A 16,227-nucleotide genomic window follows, 5' to 3' on the forward strand; every position below is an offset into this window, starting at 1 on the left:
AGGGTGTACATTAGAAAGAAGTTTTTAAGCTCTAGCTTAACATAAGTTTAAGAACTATGACGTGATTTACATTTATTTTTGAATCCTGATACTATGAAAAAAAACCAGTGCAATGTAAACTATGTTATAATTAATATTCAAGAAGAGAATTTAAATGAAGGAAGAATTAAAAACACGGTCTGTGTCACACTGTAATTTCATTCTTGTGTTTCAGAAGATAACATTACTCAGTCTTTAGCTAATTCCTTAGGTGAGTTCATTAAAGAATCAAACTAGATTCTGTCCAGTTTATGAAAATGGAAAGGCACTTGACTGGTCACACAGTCTTATCTTTTCCACTTACGGTATCACACTGTGAAGGCCCATACACCACTAATACTTTTGGATATGTTGTCAGTGGCTGAGAGTCAGCGAAGCTTCTGAGCTTTTAACTCACTCTTAACTGGTGGAGACTGGAACAAACATTTTCATTATCCTTCTGAAAAATCCTGTTGGCAAAGCACTCTCATCATATCTAAGCTACTGGCTTGGATTTTGCTTCTATTGTTGTCTGTTAAGTTGGGTAGCAGTGTCATCTCAGCAGAGATAGAGAATGCATGAGAAGATTCTTCTAGTGAAAAAAATGAAAGAAAAAGGACAAGTGTCCATTGTCACAGCATGGATAGAAACTTGAGCTTAGTTCTGTATTTTACTGCACTGGGGAAGTGGCCTGAGTTCGGCAGTAGCAGTCATTTTTTTCTCCTCCTCAGTAGCTGGTGCAGCGCTGTGTTTTTTTACTCTCAGCCTGAAAACAACGCTGATAACACTGATTTTTTTAGTTGCTGCTCAATGATGGTTATTCTGACCAAGGGCTTTCTGAGTCTCATGCTCTGCCAGGGAGGAGGGGAAGACAGAAGGAAGCAGAGACAGGACACCTGACCCAAACTAGCCAAAGAGGTATTCCATACCACAGCACATCATGTTCAGTATATAAACTGGGGGCAGTTACCCAGAAGTGCTAGATCACTGCTTGGGTTGGGCTGGGTATCGGTTGGCAGGTGGTGAGCAGTTGTATTCTCTTCCCTTGTTATTTTCCTTATCATTATTATTATTGGTGGTAGCAGTATTGGTTTTGTGTTATACCTTAGTTACTGGACTGTTCTTATCTCAGCCCATGGGAGTTACATTCTTTCAGTTCTCCTTCTCATCCCTCCAGGAGCTGGGGGTGGAAGGGGCAGGGTGGGAGGAGGGAGTGAGTGGCTGTGTGGTTCTGAGTTACAGGCTGGGCTTAAACCACGACAAGAAGGCAGAAATCCTCAGCTTCCAAAACTGTGAAGGGAACACTTTTGACCAACCCAATGCCTATCCTAGAAAGATTTCATTATAGGCTCAAGAAAACTGATTTCTGTCAGTAGGTGTAATAAACACATTGTGCAAAGTTAAGTCTCCAAGGCTTTGGATAATCAACAGAAATCTTAATTAAGTTCTGATAAGAATTTTATCAGTAATTATAGACATTTACTTGAAATGTAAGCAATCCTCTAAGGTCACCAAAAATAATTTATTGGTTCATATTTATTAATGCAATTGAAACTTCTTTTTCTTAAAGCTTCAAAGTAATGTCAGCCGCATGGCAGTAGAAGAGATGTAATAAGGTATCACAAATCCATCAATAGTTTCTTAGTAAAGCTGCAAAATAAAGTCCTCAGTTTATGCTTGGAATGAACTTGTCCTGTGTCCTGTCAGAGAATCTGCGTAACAGTTTTGACAGAAATAAGATAAACTCTGTTGCGATTGCTAATATCTTCCAAAACTGAACTCCAAAAGTGAGCCATACAGTCAATCATGGGAGTGTATGGGTAAAATTACAAGGAGAGGCTGTATAAGGAAAACATATGTCAAACATAGGGTATAGGCTTCTTCCTAATGGGCTTGGGCTTTGTAGCCAATGTAGGTTGCCAGAATTGAACACGATACACAGTTTGTGGCTTTTGTGTCTTATTTTTTAATGAATGCATGATGTACAAATCAAATACTGCAGCAAAATACGAGGAGCTATAGTTACCCTACCAAGTGGCCTGTCTCCTGTCCTTGATTTGAACCCTGGTGTTCTCTTCTGCTCTCCTTATCTCTCTCTCTAAATTAGCAATCTCTGCATAAAGAAAAGGAGCAACAAAGATCAATCCCAACAAGACAGTTCCTCATAATGAGACTAAAGGCTCTGTTTCATGGAAAGATCTTGTCAGTCAACATGCTAAAATCCACAATCTGACCAATACATCCCAGAGACCATTACTGGGGAGTGTGGTTGAAAACTATTTCCCTGGGAGTGATCTTGCTTCTTGGGCAAGTCTCTCACAGGTGAAATCTATTAGGAAGGCCAGACCACTTCCTAGAAGTAAGCAAGCAAGGACAATCCAAAGAATAGGCAATGATGTGTTGCCTTATAAGAGGGAAGGTCTGAGAGAAGACTGCACATTTTAGTGGAAATAGAATTTTTTGGGGAAAATCCATAGCCTGTAATGGGATTTTGAAAGGAACTATTTATTCTATGCAAAATTGTCCAGTCTACAGAGCTGGTAGTTTAAGAGGCAAACAGAAATGCTCAAAGAAAAGCTCAGGCAGCCTGACCTGGTTATTGAATGGAAGTTGCCCTCTTTTTGTGTAGTATAGGCTGATGATAGATTTGAGTCATCTGTTATCATAGTCATTGCTATGCAGTGTGATTTACTTTGCCATAGCTAATTTCAACTGCAGCAGCCAATGCTGATAGTTCAAGTTGGGTATCACCACCATTTGCGATCTGAGATGCAGCCCTCTTTTTTTACATACACACACCTCTCTTGTTATTTCCTGGAAGATGATCCAAAGAATCAATATTATAGGGATCTTCCTCTTCACCTGAGAGGCACAGAATTAGGTAAGTAGTTACTCTTGCAGATTCTCTTAACAGCACCCCCCAGCTTCAGCCTGGCAATACAGCACTGACATGTTCCTCTTCTCTCCTAGGAATGATACTGCAAGATCCAGCAAGAAGGTACGCTATGTAGTTAGTTACAACAGATTCCACATCCATTCCAAAAATATAAGTTTTTTTTTCCTTAGAATTCCTATCAATCTGAAATTCAAATATTCTTTGAAGTCAGTTCTCTTGCAAAAGTTTCTTATCTTTCTCCTGTAATACCTTAAAGTATATGTAGAATGTGATAATTTCTTCTTTTGCTTCTTTGGCTAGGGAGAACTCAGTGCGTATTTTTGCATTACCCCACTAGTTTGAGTGATTCATTTTGCCTTCCAAAAATGTTTACATGTCCATCAATCCAACCACAAACCATTTTTGAAAACTCCTTGCCACTGTTATATATACTGAATAAATCAAAACCAAACTATCTCAAATACATTTTTCTGTGACACAATAAAATGATTGCTAGGATTATAACAGTCTTTAGCTAGAACTGAGAGCTGTTTCAGCGCTGAGCAAATAAACCAACCAGCCTTCCTGTTCCCCATCCCTTCCACTAAGATCACTAAGAAGTGTGTAATACAAGTATCTGATCTTTTTCTGCAGCATCCAGAGAAGCCTGCAGAAGCAACCACCTGAAACAGTCCTCTTTGTGCTCTCCACCTCAAATGCCTTGTCTCCGAATCACTGCATTTGGGCTTTCTTCTGACAATGAGTCAGTTTGCTTGTTATTAAACATTTTCCCATCTGCTTTTGGCTCCAAACTGGATTTCTCCTGGATCCTGAAAGCGGTGAATAGTTTTGAAGGAAAATTACCTGACAGAAGCAGAGTACAACCTGAAGAGCCCTCCACGTGTTACTGCTAAGTCCTGGAAGCCTCCCTTCAGGATTAGTGCTTCGTTAGTTGCTGCAATGGCCAGGGCTAGTAGTGCTCTGGTCAGCACAGCAGGTCTCAGGTGGTGCCCTTGGCTCTGGTTTTGCCTCAGCTTGTTTTCACTCCTTTTTCTTCACAGCAGTCTTTCCTCCTCAGCTACTCTTCTTTCTGTCTTACCCATGTGATGTTGCTCTTCTGTGCAAATACACATAAATCGCAGTTGCCCTGGTTCCACCTTCCACTCTTTATATTTGAGTATTAAATTTCACTTTATTTTTAATCAAACCAGATCACATTTTGGCGTCACAGAAGCACGTTTGGCGTGTTTAAGTTGCCACTGTGAGGTTCTTCTTCAAACAGAGTTCAAACCATTATGTTACAATCTGTACCAGACCCTTCCTAGCAGCTGTGTTTATACAGCTCCTAGTAAAATGGGTCCCTGATTAGGATTTTTGAATAGCTCATTCACTGAAAAAATGGTGTTTTGAACCAGCTAAAGCTATTTAAAAAATTGGGATAATACATGATTAAAAGTTTTGGGTTGAAGAAATGTCAGTGGCAACACCCTACCAAATTTTAGCCCCAAAACATCATCACCATTCATATCACAAAGATAAGTTACTGGGATTTAATTGAGCAAGAAGTGTTTTGCTTGTTTTAAAGAAAATAGCTGAAAAATTCATTTGACAGAGATTGAAAATTATATGTTCAGAGGAGTCACCCAAAATGGGATAAAAATTTGGTAAATTACATGAAGCTAAGGATATGTTTTTTATCTTGCAACTGTCAAGCAACAGTAATTTTTCTCCAGCTTGATCCAGAATAAGAAACTGAACATTAGAGCGGCTTTGGGGTTGCTTCACGCCTCTCAAGACAAACTGAAAAACCAGACCCCATCTTCTGTTCTGGGTGACACTGATACACGCTGAAGACCCTGTGTGTTGGACAGGTGGATTCTAAATAACCATTCTGCTCCTGCCTTGCCAGGCAACCTCTTTCTATGAGGTTGGAGGAGTGATGATGGTTGGTGTGCCAGCAGCAATGCCTTCTGGAGTGGAGGGAACCCTACAGGCTTGAAAGGCATTAAGGCTGGGAGGAAAAGGCACCTCCTCTGGACTGTTCCCTGCTGTGGAGTTAGCTTCATTTCCAGTATTCTGCAAATTTGGTTACATGCTTTCTTGCTGCAGATACTGGCATTGAACAAAACCAGTACGCATGGATTAAGGCAGGGAGACACAAGTGCTGCTTCTGCTCCATTAAACGGTAACACATGATTAAAGGACCAAAAGCTACTTCAGCTGACAAACTCCATACTTAAATGTTTTTTTAAATTGTAAACTAAGAGCAAAGATTTATAAGTTTGTGTCATGGTTCATAAATCTAGATCTCCTCTCGTCCTTTTACTCTAGACAAATGGCTTGTAGAGGAAATTGTAGTGGTTTGAATAAGTCTGGGTTTCAGCAGTCAGCTCTCTTAGGTCAGAGATGTAAGAAACATCTGTAATTGTTTGAGGAATTTGGCAGACAATCTTGTACTTTAATCACATTTTCCCCTTTGAAAGCTGGAAATGTCCGTGTATAAACTAGACACACCAGCCACATACCTCAGCACCTGTGGAATTAGACAAGGTATGAACTTGCTGTTACCTTGCACATCATACTGCAAGGGAAATGCAAGTTGATACCTTGCTATAATAAGAAGCTGGTTTAAGGTTCTTAAAAACCATTTATCTTTTTTGTGCCCCAGAATAAAATCTGATAGTTTTAACGGGAGTTGCCATTAAGAGGCAGGCTCCTTCAGTGTTCAGAATTTGCTGCCTGGATTTTGACTAAGACTAAAATCAAAAGGTTCTTTGGGTAAAATTATACAGACCCTCCTTTCCAGGCAGAATTGCTAAAGTATGTGCATAGTTGTCACATACTGGGCTTCTGAGTACATTTAACTTGTGCGTAGTCTGTCTAGAATCATCTCATCCTGTAATGAGATTATGTGAATTCAAAGCATATTAAATTCAATCCTGGTTTTCAGGATTATACCCTGCAAATTTAAAATTGCAGAGTATACGAAAGGCATAATGTTCCTGACTGCTTGGTATAAAAAGTGAGGCCCAGCTCAATGTGAAGTAAGTTTCTTGTTCTGCCACTGAAAGCAGAATTCAGTAAACTGGCTTTAGTGGGAGATTCAAGCTGATGTCTGGTGACCTTTGTCAAGCAGGACAAATGATTGCTAGGTTTGCTACAATTGCGTTAGTGCTGGATGCTTCTGATACAGCCTGAGCAAATGAAGTTTAGAAGTCTGGCTGTCTGTCAGCAAACTTTGCCTTTTGATTAAGTCTATAAATGCTGTAGCATAGACCCTCCAGGCAGGAATTCGAGTCTCTGCTTTATTTGATGCCAGGTCCTTTAATAGTTTAAGAAAATGATTTTGCTTGTAATAGAAAACCATGATGAAAACAGACAAAATCATGAATAATGTGTTAAAATCAGTTCCTGTGTGTCAGCTTCCTGCATAGCATGCCCTTTGGTGGGCACAGTAGCTGTCTGAAAAACCTGAGGAAGAGGCTGTCAGACAGATGCTGCATACAGGCTGCATTTCTGTGTGTTGCAGCTCAGGAATGACATAGTGTAGCTGTCAACTATAGCTGGACAAAGAGCCAAAACCAGGCACAAACACAAACACATCCCCACCAAAAAAAAAAAAAAAAAAAAAAAGAGAAAAGCCCAAATTTCCAACTACCTGTTATCTTTTTTTGTATGAATGACCCGTAAGAGCGAAAGACTATATTGATGATTCAGAGACCCATCTGTGATTCTGACCTTGACCACTGAAATGCTGGTAGCTTTACTCTAGAAGTATACTTGGTAGCTTTGAGCTCAAGGATGTACTAGATTTCTTCCTATCAGCTCTCAGTGGCCGGTCTTGTGTGATGCCAAGCCCTCCCATGTTCAGCACCGTGCTTGATTCAAAGGACAGGCTCGGTTGTCAGTAGTCCTTGTGAGGCAGTGATTTTTACTGTGGGCTGATGGAGCAAGAATCACACTAGCGGGAATGAAGGTGGAAAAATTGTCTCCGTTTAAGCCATTGCTGGAATAAAAATCACTCCTCCTGTCTTCAGAATGCCATTACTATAGCACCATGGAAAAGGGACTTACTGTTTTCTTACAACACTCTGGCACCTCCTTTACTCGTGTTTTCCTTTCTATCCTTTGTACTTTCTCCTTCCTTCTCTTTCTTCTATATTCAATATCTCCCTCTGTTTTCACTTACTCTTCATTTACACACTTAATGCAAGGCTGTTAGTTTTAACTGCTCTTTGTTGGCCTTTACTCCCTGGGAATCATCTACATCCTTTCTGTTCCCTTCCCAGGGCTTTCTTGTATGCCAACACTGTCATGTCTTAGCCAGTTGAAAGGCTTCCTGCTCTTCAGCCAAGCAAGTAGGTGATAGCAACAATCTGGGTGCCTGACTGGACTCAGCTGAGTATCTCTCCTTTGGGATATTCTTGGTGGCTGCTGCCATGCTTGATGCAGCACAGCCCAGTTTCTCTGTATTTGGTGGGGGTGGCCGGAAGGGTTGTCATAGAAAGTGCAAACCAGCCTGGTTTCTTCCACAACTGCATTTTTTTTCCCCATGAAAAATACAGGTTTCCTTTTCAGGAAGATTATAATCTTTTTGGAAGATAATTTTCACATCTTCGGGGGAATACAGTGTAGCATTTCTCTTGCAAGCCTACCTGAACCACTTCAGGAAGTAGCAGTGAGTATGTTATTGCTGATTGAAGTTGTCAGTCACTGGCTATACATCTTCAATGTTTTTCCTGGGCACGCTGCATTGCCTGACACAGCTCTCCAGAATGTAGCAGGAGGCTATGCAGCATTTTCATTTATTTGCTTGTGGAGATAGCTGCAGGATTGCAGTGTCAGAAATTACTGCTTAATCTTAAGGGATTTCTTGGCATTTTGTTGCCACAATAAAGTCGTAGTTGTCACAATGGCTTAGTACAATCACAGAATATATGTACAATTACTCATGCAGCCTTAAAATATAGTGCAATAATAAAATACTGCATTTACGTATCTACGACTTGGATTCATTTGAGTCTTCTAATGCTACTTTTGTCCTTTGCTGTGTTGTTTAAATGCATATTTCTCATATTTGAGTTTTATAAAGATGTTAAGAAGAGTTGCGTGCTGTCAGTCTGGTCACATTTTGCAACCAGTCTTAAATATGTGGGGTTGTGTCTCAGCTGTCTTCATTACCTAGGCATTTCAGTTTTGCAAATCCATATTTATGAGGAATGTTCCACAGTAGAACTGCCATTGCATTGTTAATAGTAAGATGACAGTTGGCCTGAAAAGGAGGTGTCAAGCACACAAAGGCAGTTTCCACTGGAGTTGTTTTCAGCTGTCCTGAGGCCCAGCCAGTCCATGTTGTGAAGCATTTGCAAAGTAAGATCAGTGCAGTGCAGAGCTGCTGCTGAAATACAGGAGGGCAGATTCTTGAGACAAAAATGAGATTGCTGTGTCTCCACCCTTGCTTTAGCAGGTCAAAAGGTAGCTTTGCTTAAGAACATAAAGGTATCTGCTTTTCTATGTGGCTTAGTTGATATCACTTTGTTCGGGGTTATGTTCACTGTATGCAGAGCATTAGTGTACAGCAGGAATGGATTTTTCCAATAGAAATTATCCTAGTTGCACAAGTGTGAAACCCACTTTCTCTGTACTGTGTTTTTGAAGATCGTTTCTCACACTATAATCTTTACGTCTATTCCTCTTGTCTCCTGTGAGATATTTCAGTTCAAGCATTATGATTAAGTCAGAAGAACATTCACCCTGTGTACAACGTGGCGAATGCTCCAGTTACCTTCTTACCTGTATCTATGGGGTTAGACCATGAACTCTAATAGCTGAAAACATCCCTGGTAGGTTACTTGTATGCACAGTCATTTTGGTCTAAGTAGAATTGCTTACGTAAGTAAAAAACCTTAATGGTATCTTGTAGTGCTACTTAACAAAGTCATAGGCACATTGGTCATTGCTGGAGGAGCTTTCCTGGTGCTTCTTTGTGCTTTTACTATTTCTGTTTGTCATGGTCTTAGTGACCACTTCTGGGTTTTAGTAGGACCCTTGTTTGTCTGTTATGATGTGTTTGAGATGAGAGAGATTTTTAATATGTCTTGCAGAACAGATCTGAAATCCCAAGTTAATCAGACTAATCTGATAAAATAGGTTTTAGAATTAATCTCATACCAATCAGCAGCTCTGTAAAAAGCATACATAAGCATTATTTATTGTCTGTAATCACAAGAGGGAGAAAAAAGAAACACATGTAGGATGGCTGCACTCAGCTCCTGCAGCAGCAAAGAATTTCCTAAGAACACTGAACATGATAATCACAGTCCAATGTGTTAGCCTAAACTTGATAAGAAATGCTTATGCACAAAGCCAGTCTCTCTGAGAAAGGAGAGATTGAGCTGAAAATCGTCTCTGGAAAGTTGTCAGATTTTTAAGGTGAATGGGAAGGAAAGGAGGAAAAATACAATTTTTCAGGCTGTAATGAAAGATAGCTTTGGAGGACATGTGCATGTGCAAGGAGCCTGAGGGAGGAAGATAGAAAATTCAACATCTTTGAACATTGACAAATCACCTTAATGATCTGACAGCATCTTCTCACCAGCTGCATCAACATTAGGGCTATTTATCACTTTCATAGATTCACAGCATTAGGTAGCATGACTTTTCTATCAACACATGGTTTTTCTTGCTTGGTGAGCTGAAGAACAGTTTCTTAAGGTTATTTCAGCAGGCAAAGCATACGAACAAACAGGTTGTACTCCATTTCAGATTGTGGTTTATGTCTCGGAACCATTTTTGTCTACCACAACCATCAAAGCTTGAGAAATTGATTCTAGAAACTGTTATTTTGCTATTCACCATCAAAGGTTTGGTCAAAGGTTTCTTCTTATCACAGTATTTATGTCTTCACAACCCTCTTAGTAAGACGTCCCAGTGTCCCCTTTGGTGCAATTTAGGAATAGCTGAAAGTAATGAAACATACAAATGGAGAGGTTTCCATAAAGATAGTGGGGGGTTTTGAAAGCAGTCGTATCTTTACCATTTATTACTGGGAAGCAGATACGTCATCGCACTTCTTGGGAGACAGCCATATACAGCTGCTGGATGGAACTGATTTTTAGAAAGCTATTTTATAAGAAGCATCATTCATCACGCTGAGACTGAGAGGCCTTAATGCTGCCAAAACTAGTGGGTATACTGTAACATTAGCAAACATACTGAAATAAGAAATCAGAGGCATTAGTGTCCTGGGCTTGGATTTCTTCATGTTTAAAGTGTTTTTGTGTGAAGGTCTTGTTGATGGTGTTGGTGGTGATGGTGTTATATTGGTCATTCACATGATTTGCCATAGATCATAATTTTTTGGACCAAGAAGGACTGTCCAGTGCTTATTGCTGTTAAACGTTAAGAAAATACTGCATGTATAAAGTGATGAGATTTTGTGGTCAGCTAAAGAATGTGTGAAAAGAGGGAGAGCAGGACAGGAAAATGGGGGATTCCATTTGCAAGTAACATAGAGGCCAGAGCCTGCTGTTTATGATATGGAGTTTCTGTCACTCCTCTAACACAATGATGATGATAAGTCATTCAAAAGTGTATTCTGATTTGATCATGCTTATGAGCTTGCTTGTTTTCACTAAGTACATTTGCATATCTGCATTTCCCTAAGGGATACCTTCTAAGCAGAGTTTAAATCAGACTTAACATTTGCCAGTATTAAAGTGAACATTGTATAACTGATCACAAAACCTACAGTTTATGCATGAGTGCAAGTATCAAAGAGGACTTTGGCATAACTAACACAGTATCCTATGCAAATAGTCAGAGTTGAAAAGGAATTAATCCCTTTCCAAAGGATCAGCACAAATCTTTCAATGGTACATAAGCCTGTTTTTGAGGGAGCAGGTGCTTAGCAAGCCCCGAGGATTCAGATTTTAAAACATTCTGTACTCTGCATTGACACATGCAAATACCTTAGAAATAAATTTTCAAACTTTCATTCTCTTACAAATTTGCTACAAATTCTGTATATTGTGAATTTAGCTGTAACTTACTTGGTATGCAGAAATTCTGTAAGAGCAGGACTTGGATCATCTCAGTCTGGAACTGGACAATACCAGCTTTAAGTTGGGATAGAACAAAGCTGTAATTGATGACTGGCCAGGTCTCCTTGCCAAGCTGCTCGTTATTGATCATTCGTAGCAAGAGACCCATATTTTGTAGAAATCCTTTTGTTGGTGAAGACAGCAGACAGGTTCTATTCTGTCCTCAGAGAGGGTGGCATGGTGCCAGTGTCAGCAGCCAGCAATCCAAACTGTTGTGTCTAATCACAAGATTAATTTTTTCCTTTATTGGCTTTTCCTTTCAATACTACCAAGCATGACATGTTGTAAAGCAGTAACACTAGTTGAACAAGGGTTGGCTAGCGTCTCTCAGCCTCCTGGCTATGTCGATAGCAAAATGAACATTTGGCTTGATGTGCAGCCGGTAGAGACTCCCAGGAAACCAAACTAGAAAAACACACTTGTCAATGAATGAGCCATGTGCCTAGTGTAGAATTAGGGAAGAGGAAGCCAGATGCACCTGGGTATAAGAGCCATATTGGGGCTCACATTCTTTTTTATCTTGCACATTTCAAGCATCTACAGTTTCAATAGCACATCAAATACCCGAGTTTTCGAGCTATAGATCCAAACCATTAATGGTCTGTGGTTATATTAGGATGTATTTATTTTAGCCTTAGAGTGGCCATATGCAAGTTAGGTTCTAAAAGGATCAAGTTAAAGATTTGCACTCATCCTGCTGAACATAATGACTGCAAGAGGTTGTGCCTTGCTTTAGATCATATAGGAAAAAATAACCTTTTTCATTTTTTCAGAGGGATGATACTAGATTCAAAACTTTTTTATCCTCAGAATGTTCAGCAGTGACTGGGTGAGCACCCCTAGTGTGCTATGCCATCATGCAGACATGTGGGCATAGGCAGGAGTGCTTGTGGTGCAGAAAAAGGCAGGCTTAGTCTGTCTGCTCCTGTCTGCAACCATCCGTGCCCCTTCGTGCTCATTCAGGGAGCTTCAGTGGTCTTGGAATGGAAATTTAGCAGAGTTTGGTGTGAGTGGAAGAATGATAACTCTGTGCTTGGCAAATTATCATATATGAGCTTCCAGAACCCTGCATTTTGAGGGTTATTAAATATTGTAAAACTTAATATACTTCTGTCTTTCTACAGTGTATCTTGTAATCTATGAATATCATGCTCCTTATGTTCTGTGCTGCCAAAGACAGATCATATAACTTTACTGAACATATAGGAAGATAAGTGTACCTCCAGGGTAATGTCCCTTTAAGACTTCTGTTTGTGGATTTGACTCAGTTCACTGGTGTCTTCAGTATAAATGTGCAGATTTGGATGTACAATTTCCAGCCAGAGTTGCATTTTATTAGCTTTTCATAATCAATAGGTAGGGCTAACAAAAATCAGTTAATCTACTGTATGAATAATATAGCTGCCAAAAGATCAATGAAACAGTTTCTGCAATGAAACTGTTCTATGACTGATATTCTTGTGAAAAGATTTCAATAACTTGAAAGTAAAAATCCACAAATGGATCTTGTGTGCTATTGTGCCTCTGTTGAATGTCACTTTTTTAAACAGACACCATGTGGCAGCTCTCAAGGAAGTGGCCTAATTTTTTGTTTCAAGGATTAAAAGTCCTCATTTCCTACCTCATGCCTGCTTTCTGAAGGGGATGAGACTTGAGGGTGGGGGGATGAGGTAGGGTTATGCATTTATGTAAATATGAATTATTGACTGGAAATTGCAAGAGGAGGCTGCAACCAAACAGCTGTCTGTGCAAATTCAGTATTTATTACAGAGTTAGACAAAATGCCTTATTGTTTAGAGCATAATTTGCCTTGGGCATTGGCTCAGACACTCGCATTGGCTGAAAAGAATTTCCTAACTCCCTTTTCCACACAACAGAAGATTAAGTAGATAACAGCAACAATTGGCTGGTTTGATCTGGCCTTGACATGTTCCAAGCATCTACTTGATGATCCAACTAAATTATTTTTGTCTTTCATGGCTGGAGGACTTTAACATCACCACTTCTGCTCCATCAGGAGCTTCTTCCGGAGCCTTCCTTCTTGTCAAAAGTGAACAATTTTCAAATAGTCCAGCACAGGGAGTGTTCCTGACATGTTCATAGTATGCACAATCAGTCAGAGTTTCAGAAATATTCCAATGAAGGAAACAAGTTCAAAGCAAAAGTGAGAGGAACTGCATGAGGAAGCTTTAGTGTTCTTGGTAGACAAGAGCCCAAAAAAGTTACGATGCTGCATGGTGATGGTAATGAAAGTTGGAGACAGTGAACTACAGAGTATTTCTGTGGAGAGCTTTCCCCTGAAATTTCACTGTCTTTTCTCATGCACCATCCCACCATCTGCTGGGAAGAGGCTTCTGATCAGCAGTATAATTGGGTCACAGAAGTTGCCTGCCAAGCCCCCAGGCAGCTCTAATCAAACCTTTTCCAAACTGCTTACTTAGTTTCTGAACAGAATTCATCAGCTGGCATGGAGCAGCGATTTAACTAGTTCAGTCCTTGGTGCAGTTGGATGTTGTAGGAAGATCTGTAAAAGTCACACTTTCCTTTCTGTGTGCTGTTCTGTAGAAGGGGCCATCTTGTATAGTAAGATGTTGGTGACACTATTGCTGGCCATCTTCTCTAGAAGGCACAGATTTGAGGCTATTATCTTCCTTTTTAGCAGGGTAGAAGCTGGCTCCAGCTGGTGCTCAATTCCAGCTGTGCTGGCAGGTAAGCTTTTTGATTCCCTGCACTTGGCACTACAATCCCATTCTGGTCATATCTATATTCAGAAGGAAGGGATGCACTCATCCAGAGGAAAAACTGCCTTCTGCTTAGGTAGAAATGTTGCCCTATTAGTCTGTTTTACGTTATCGATGAATTTCAGAGTCCATGTTGCAAATGTTGTGATTTGACTTAAATATAAATATAAAATGGTCCTGGAGCCTCACATAGTGGAGTTGCAGCAATTGGTTTAGGTCGCAAAAGCTCTGAAGAGCTGGAGTTTTCAGGCACATTATAGAGAGAGTAACTGACACTGAGCATGTATCCTCACTTGAACCCTTTTCCTCTTTCAGCCACGATGGCAGATGAGGTAGCACTAAATGGTTATAATACAAACAGCTCTGTGTTTCTTTATGCTTACTTAGTTCCTGTGTTGTATCTCAGAAGTCTGCAAACACTGCAGGCACGACCGCTTTCACTGTTTCAAAATAGCAGTGCTTCTATGTGCAGACCACCCAGTGACCAAGAATTATGGTAGATTTTGAAGAATCTTCCACAGTGTGGAAGATACTGAGCAGCAAACTAGTAGAGTTGCTTCAGTTACTGAACCTAAAATACTTAAGTGAACTGGCTAAATAGGCTTCTGCATCTGCATTGCAGATTTGCTCTGGTAGATCAATGTGAGGCTGGGCTATGCTAATGCAATTTTTCTACCAGACTGCAGTTAATTACCCTGTACTGGCTGGCAGCACCACCTGTAAGGGTGTACCCATGCTGCAGAAAGGGGATGCTCAAGGAGCAAAACCTTTCAAGGTGACTCTTGCAGTCTAGCCCCCACTTGTGAAGGATATGATATGGGAAAGTTCATGGAGCACTGGAGACAGCTTAGCAACAACTCTTTGACTAAAATGTGACAGTGTGGAAACTGGAAATGGAAGGGAAGGTGAACTACGATGTTGTTATGGTGCTGTATGGTTGCCTTTGACTGAATATATGGAAAATAGTGTCAGAAAAGACAAATGTAAAACATGCCTTTCCTGTTTACTAGAAAAAGGACTTTGTGCCTACTGTGAAATCCAGAAATCCCCAAAATTCAGAAGCTGCCAGAAAAATAATGAGCAAATGAATGTGTTCTTGCTGAAGAGCAATCCCAGGCACAGCTACAGACTGGGCAAAGAAGAGATTCAGAGCGGCCCTGCAGAGAAGGACTTGGGGGTGCTGGTCGATGAGAAAATGAACATGAGCTGGCTTCAGTGTGCGCTCGCAGCCCAGAAAGCCAAATGTATCCTGGGCTGCATCAAAAGGAGTGTGACCAGCAGCTCAAAGGAGGTGATCCTGCCCCTCTACTCTGCTCTTGTGAGACCTCACCTGGAGCATTGTGTGCAGTTCTGGTGTCCTCAACATAAAAAGAACATGGAACTGCTGGAACAAGTCCAGAGGAGGGCCACGAGGATGATCAGGGGACTGGAGCACCTCCCGTATGAAGACAGGCTGAGAAAGTTGGGGCTGTTCAGCCTGAAGAAGAGAAAGCTGCGTGGAGACTTCATAGCAGCCTTCCAGTACCTGAAGGGGGCCTATAGGGATGCTGGGGAGGGACTCTTCATCAGGGACTGTAGTGACAGGACAAGGGGTAACGGGTTCAAAGTTAAGCAGGGGAAGTTTAGATTGGATATAAGGAGGAAATTCTTTCCTGTTAGGGTGGTGAGGCACTGGAATGGGTTGCCCAGGGAGGCTGTGAGTGCTCCATCCCTGGCAGTGTTCAAGGCCAGGTTGGATGAAGCCTTGTGTTGGATGGTTTAGTGTGAGGTGTCCCTGCCCATGGCAGGGGGGTTGGAACTAGATGATCTCCAGGTCCTTTCCAACCCTAACCATTCTATGATTCTATGATTCCATGATCCAGAGGATGAAGTTCTTGTTTTGCCTGTTTGCCTTTGCTAACTTCAGTGCAGTCACACTGCAGTTACAAACAGTTGTGTTTGGCTTGACAGTTACTGTAATGTTGTTCGCACACAAAGCAAGGTGTGGTGTTAGAAGTAGCTTCCAACACAAAACCAAATGACAAAAATAGATTTCACTAATAGAGAAAACTATGTTGGCTTTTTCAGCCAACAACTTGACTAGTTAAAAAAGATGCCTGGACAACCCATGTTCTCTGCAATCGGGCTACCCAGCAGATCTGGCCCATTTGTACCAGTGTGCAAATCAACTCAACAGGCTAATCGATTCCCAAAATTTTAGATTAGGTTGTAGCTGCTGGATTCAGACTCATTCAGGACTCACTGGCAGAGCCCCATGGGACAGGCACTTTCGCCATTTAACATGGCTCTGTGAGGCAGCTGCAGAGTATTTACTCTGTCTCCTGAGTCACAGTTCAGGAACCCTTAATCCAAAACGAATGCTGTAAATCATCCCCTATGGACCTGGCAAAGCCATCCAAGCTGAAGACAGATGTGAAATTGTAACAATTTGCAAGAGAGATGTTCCAGAGAGGTTCTGCTTTTTGTGATTTGTACTCCTGACCCAGGGGAG

General features: G+C 40.9%; 1 protein-coding gene across 2 annotated transcripts in view; it reads left to right on the plus strand.

Moving 5' to 3' along the window:
- The window catches only part of ZDHHC8 (zinc finger DHHC-type palmitoyltransferase 8), a 117,875-nt gene that overhangs the window by 58,965 nt on the left and 42,683 nt on the right, over positions 1–16,227 (plus strand). The window contains exon 1 of one of the 2 annotated variants that reach the window (XM_065693203.1): positions 2,886–3,016. The exons of the other annotated variant lie outside the window; for it this stretch is intronic. Coding sequence (XP_065549275.1) covers positions 2,991–3,016 — 26 coding nt within the window. The 5' untranslated portion in view covers positions 2,886–2,990. Of the gene's footprint in view, positions 1–2,885; positions 3,017–16,227 lie in introns of those variants that run through there. 2 annotated transcript variants of the gene reach the window in all.

Source organism: Lathamus discolor, chromosome 12 (assembly GCF_037157495.1).
Source record: "Lathamus discolor isolate bLatDis1 chromosome 12, bLatDis1.hap1, whole genome shotgun sequence".
In the NCBI taxonomy this organism is placed as follows: Eukaryota; Metazoa; Chordata; class Aves; order Psittaciformes; family Psittacidae; genus Lathamus; species Lathamus discolor.